We start from the raw sequence: 5,434 nt of genomic DNA on the forward strand, positions 1-5,434 counted from the left end.
TAAATGCTGGCAGTGGGTTTCTAACTCCTGTTCAAACACTTCAGGTAATAATGAATTCTGGGTGGATGGGGCAGCTTTTATTTAACACCACAGAAAATGCAGAAAATGCAAAGAATTCGCAGGCCATACACAAATGTGCTCATAAAGGGCTCATTATAGCTATTAGATAGTTATTACAATTTTCCTCCTTCTCAGGTGGGTCTCACTTTTTTCAGAGCCTTAAAGTCTTCCAGTCTCAAAAGCAACATGGAGTTTGTTTATTTATTTATATATTTTTAAATTCTGAACTTAAACACCAAAAGAACATTTGCACACTCACAGCAGAACACAAAAAGAGGATTCTATGTGAGACTGAATCTTCATTTCTTATTGTTTGCTTTAAAAAAAAAAGTACGTAATCAGTTCCACACATTACTTTCAAAACTGTCCTGCTTCTCTGTGCTTCCTTCTGAACTTCTTTCTGTTTTCTTCTATACATCTGAAAATGTTTCTATGGCTCTCAGTTTTGGGGCTTCACTATTGTTAACCCCATCTCCATGATCTACCTCCTCATTTAAAAAATTAGAGAGAAAGGAGCAGCTAGGTGGTACAGTGGGTAGAGCACCAGCCCTGGATTCAGGAGGACTTGAGTTTAAATACGGCCTCAGACGCATAACACTCACTAGCTGTGTGACTCTGGGCAAGTCACTTAACCCCATTGCCTATCCAAAACCAAAAAAAAAAAAAACCCAAACCAAAAAATTAGAGAGAAAAAGAAAGAAGAATTCTTGTAACAAATTAGCATAGTCAAGGAAAAGAAATTCACATAGTGGCTGTCTCCAGAACTATGGCTCTTTCTACACCTTGTGTCCATCACCTCTCTGTCAGGAGGTGAGTAACATGCTTCATCATAGGTCCTTTGGAGACATGGTTGCTCATTGCATTGATCAGAGCAACTTGATCACTCTTTCAATATGATATACCTTCCCAGAACATGGAGCATAGCATGTTAGCTTCAGAGCATGAAGGGACCTTAGGGGACACTGAGTCCAACCCCCTCATTTTTCAGCTGAGGAAACTGAGACACTGCTCAGAAAGGAATGCCATCAGGTCAACCCTCATCATTCCATTGGGTTCCTCTTTCCATATGGACGTATGCAGTGGCTTTCAAACTCAAAGTGGCAGCAGCCTGTGGTTTAACCTCTCCCAAGACCAGAAACACACTTCAGGCTACTAGACAGACAGCACGTGTACATTTTGATCCATCCTTTCATTCTACAGAAACCCTTTGAGGACATGTACTCCCTCAGAAAAGAAACACACTTGGGGCTCCTTTTATATCAGACCCACGTCATCTAAATAACTCACCATAACAGGGGTGGGCAAAGTCCTTAGTCCAAGTCCCTTCCTTGCCATTGCGTCTTTCAGCACCATGAGCCATGGACTCAATTTTCTCTCTCTGAAAGGCATGGGTGCTCAGGAAATTCCTCTTCTATGGACAGAATACTAGATCTCCAAAGTCTTGAGCTTGGGCTTCCTTGCAAGGTAACCCTTATGTCTGGTACAACCCAGGAAAATCCCCCTTATCTGGCTGGAAAGCCAGATTCTGGGATCACGTTGCCTAGAAAATTCCCCTTCTCAGGGCCTGAGTTCAGAAATGACCTTGTCTGGGGCCACAGATATGAACAGCAATAGCAGTAGCAGTAACATTCATATAGTGCTTTACAAATGTTATCTCGCAAGATCTCTGTTTGATCCTCACAAGATCCTTTGTTATTCGATCCTTGCAAGAACTCTGTTATCCCCATTTTACAGATGAGAAAACTGAGGCAAACAGTGGTTAAATGATTTGCCTAGGTTAACACAGTTAGCATGTGAGGTAGGATTTGAACTCAAGTCTTTCGGACTCCAAATCCAATGCTTTAAGCACTGTGTCACCTAGTTGCTTCCCTATGTCTTTCCTTGCTGTGTGACTCTCTAAGAAATCCATATACTTGGTTGCTGTCCTGGCGGTTGCCATCTCTTTCTGCCAATAAACTGTCCTCGTAGGTTTGGTAGCTGACCTGTACTTACAAAAGGGAAAAAGAACATAATGGGCAGCTTGGAACTTGGGGTCCAAGAGGTTTTCTCTTAGCCTATGTAGACAGATGCTTATCTGCTACTCAAACACCCTCTGTGATGGCTGGGAATGCTAGAAAGGAACTGGCTGCATTCTCAGGATCTCTCCAGAAGAAAGGTGAAAAGGAGAAAAGTGAGGAAGTCATTTCCTTGGCTCTTATAAACCAATGAAAAGGGATAGATCCCCTAATAAGTGTCTTTGCTAACTGATTCAACTTGGGAGCAATCCCATAAGTGAAACCTACCATCCAGGATGTGCTAAAGTGTTGCTCCAAACCAACTAATTCATCTTGGAGGCACCCCCAAATCATGAAGATTTAATTAGAAGTTTTTAATCATCTCAACAAAGTGCCAGTGCCCGTAAGTACACCTTTTATAGGGAGATGCTTTCCAAAGTCCAAACCATTAAAGCTGACCATCCTCTAAGTTCATCAAATTGAAATCATCAAGGAGATTTCCTTGGGCACTGATTAATTTCCTTGATCAATCCCCAATCCCACAAGTGTATCTTCTTAATGCTACTTTGTCCTCCTCCCTTTGATTTATTCTGTTCCTTTTTAATATGGTATATCTTTCTGGAACCAGAGGTCATAGCTTTAGATCTAGATGGGACCTTAGGACATGCTGAGTTCAACTCCCTCATTTTTCAGCTGAGGAAACTGAGGCAGAGGTTAAGCACTTTGTCCAAGGTCACACAGTAAATGTCTGAAGTAGGATTCAAATTCAGGTCTTTGGCACTCCAACTATAGTGTTCCTTCCACTGAGCCACCTAACACTCATGGATCTTAACCCACCAAGTCTCAGTGATACCTAAAATGTCAGATGTACACCATGCCCCAAGTTATCTAACTTCCTTTGCTTGTTAGCTGTATATGGACAGTTGAAGCCAGGATTTTAGTCCTGATTCAGTTCCTGGATTTTGTTTCCTGTTAATTTCTGGGCTTTTCTACTGTTACATTTCTCCCTGTACTACAGCTACTCTTTAGGTTTCTATCTTGGGGATCATTTGTACCCAGTTTTCTCCTTTCCCCTTCTCTTTTAGTTTGAAGGCTCTTTGAATTAGATTTGTGAGATTCCAGGCAAATAAATTTTGACAGCTCTTGTTATGTGAACTCCAACCCTGGTGAGGAGCCCTTTGTTCCTAAATATAAAGTCATGGCTAGAAAATCCAAATCCTAGTCTTGGAAGCCATTTTCTTAGCCAGTTCTTTGCTTCTCATTCTTTTTATGGGTCATGAGGAAGAAATTCCTAACCATTGGAGTTGTTTTAAAGTAGGAGGGAGCATCATGGGAACGAGTGGGTTCCCACTGGAGATCTTCAAGAGGATTCTAGATGACTGTTTTAGGGGTTGCTGTAGGGGGTGGGTCTCCTAGTCATAGAGGGTAAGATTAGATAATTTCTCTAATTCCTTCTAATTATGAAATACCATTTTCTATTCTCAATCCCAGGAAAATTATGTATTATTTACTAATGATCAGTAGTAATTGATTACTGAGCTGAAATGAAATGAATTTATTAACTTGAAAAATATCTGTTCTCTGACTCAGTTGTTCATTGCATTGCCCCTATGCTTTCACAAGTAGCCCATTGGCAAAAAAATTTATAGAGCTTTCAGGATTTTTCTTTCCCTCCAGCCAATTTCCTGAGGGCACCTTTCACATCCTTATTCCTTAGGGTATAAATGAGAGGGTTCAACATAGGGGTAACTGCTCCATAAAATATAAAAATGACTTTGTCCTGGTGCTGAGACTCTTTAGATTGGGGTTTCAAGTACATATAGATGGCTGTCCCATAAAATATGGTCACCACTGTCAAGTGGGAACCACAGGTAGAGAAGGCTTTGAGCGTGGCCTCCATGGAACGGATCCTGAGCACAGCTGCCACAATGAGGATGTAGGAGATGAGGATAAAGGTGAAAGGCAAGGGCAGTGTAAAAGTACTTATGACCAGACCCAGGATCAGGCTCATGGGGGTGTCTGAGCAGACAAGCTTCAGCAAGGCTTGGATCTCACACATAACATGGTTGATGATGTTATGCCCACAGTAATGAACTGGAATAGCAATGATTGGCATTACAGACAAGAGGAAGGCACTGACCCAGGTGCCCACTGCCATCTGCAAGCAGACCTGGTTGCTCATGATGACGGTGTAGTGCAGAGGGTTGGGGATGGCGATAAAGTGGTCATAGGCCATGACAGCAAGGAGGAGATGCTCAGTCATCCCCAGGAACAGGGAAGAGGTCATCTGCACATAGCAGCTGGTGTAGGAGATGGTGGGGAAGTCCTTGAAACACTGGGCCAACACGTAGGGCTCCCAGCTGGTGGAATAGCAGATGTCAAGGAAGGACAGGTTGCTGAGGAAAAAGTACATGGGGGTGTGAAGCTGAGAGTCCCTTTGGGTCACAATGACGATGAGGCTGTTCCCCAAACATGTGACTAGGTAGAGGCAGAAGAGCCCAGTGAAGAAGGCGGGCTGCACATGGGGCTTCTGGGAAAAGCCCGCCAGGATGAATTCTGTGACCTCAGAGTAGCTAGTTCTCTGTAGCTCATCCATTGGGCCCCCTCAGCTGTAAGAGAAAGAGACAAAACAGAGCATCTTCTCCATGGGAGCCAGGGGACAGGAAGGACTTTTCAGCAGCTTCTGGAATGAACATTCTCAGCTTTAAGTCAAAACTGTACTGGGCTCTTGCCAGAGGGTCAGGCTCACATAGCACATGTTGATAGAAGATGGAAAAAAGGTCTGGGGAGTTGGAAAATTGTTTTCTTATGAGCAAACGTTGAACGGTTTGCTGTTTCTTTAGCCTGGAGAAAGGGATATGAGCCCTCCTTGCTCCATGCCAAAACATTTAGTCTATTGTGTGACACAGTAGCCAGAATACCACATTTGGAATCAGAAACTCAGGATTCTGACCTCGACTTTACTATTTTCTCACTGTGTTACCTTGGGAAGTCCCTTAATGTTCAGTGCCTCAGTTTCCTCCTCTGTAAAGTAAGGGTATTGAACTAGATGCTGTTTATGAAATCTTCCAGCTTCAAATGATTGTTATGCCATGAGTCGTAGATTTGATCAATCAGATTTTCGGTTGTCACACACGGGAAACATGGGGGTGATTAACTGAATCAGCCACTTGTTTTGGCCTCGTCATGATGCACAACAGCTTGACCTTTTTGAATAAATTGGCTGGTCAATTTCAAAGGTTACTTTCATTCAAACAACTGGTCATTATTTTTCTTCCATAATACCAAGAATCTGATTTGACTGAAGTTTTTATTTCTAATTAGCTGTTCAGGAGAAACAACTGGTCACTTTAGACAATTCTGGGATTATAAATCAAAGA

The 5,434-nt window shown here is 42.5% G+C and overlaps 1 protein-coding gene across 1 annotated transcript; it reads right to left on the reverse strand.

Annotated features, from left to right (window-relative positions):
* Positions 1-3,708: 3,708 nt before the first annotated feature.
* Positions 3,709-4,650, reverse strand: LOC110196555 (olfactory receptor 13H1-like). Its single transcript, XM_020969865.1, has one exon. It carries the CDS (start codon positions 4,648-4,650, stop codon positions 3,709-3,711), a length of 942 nt encoding a protein of 313 aa, XP_020825524.1.
* Positions 4,651-5,434: the final 784 nt, after the last annotated feature.

Source organism: Phascolarctos cinereus, unplaced genomic scaffold (assembly GCF_003287225.1).
Source record: "Phascolarctos cinereus isolate Bilbo 61053 unplaced genomic scaffold, phaCin_HiC Scaffold_8;HRSCAF=390, whole genome shotgun sequence".
In the NCBI taxonomy this organism is placed as follows: domain Eukaryota; kingdom Metazoa; phylum Chordata; class Mammalia; order Diprotodontia; family Phascolarctidae; genus Phascolarctos; species Phascolarctos cinereus.

Coding starts and splice junctions, on each gene's coding strand:
- LOC110196555 (XM_020969865.1), bottom strand. CDS start 4,650: ATGGATGAGCTACAGAGAACTAGCTACTCTGAGGTCACAGAATTCATC.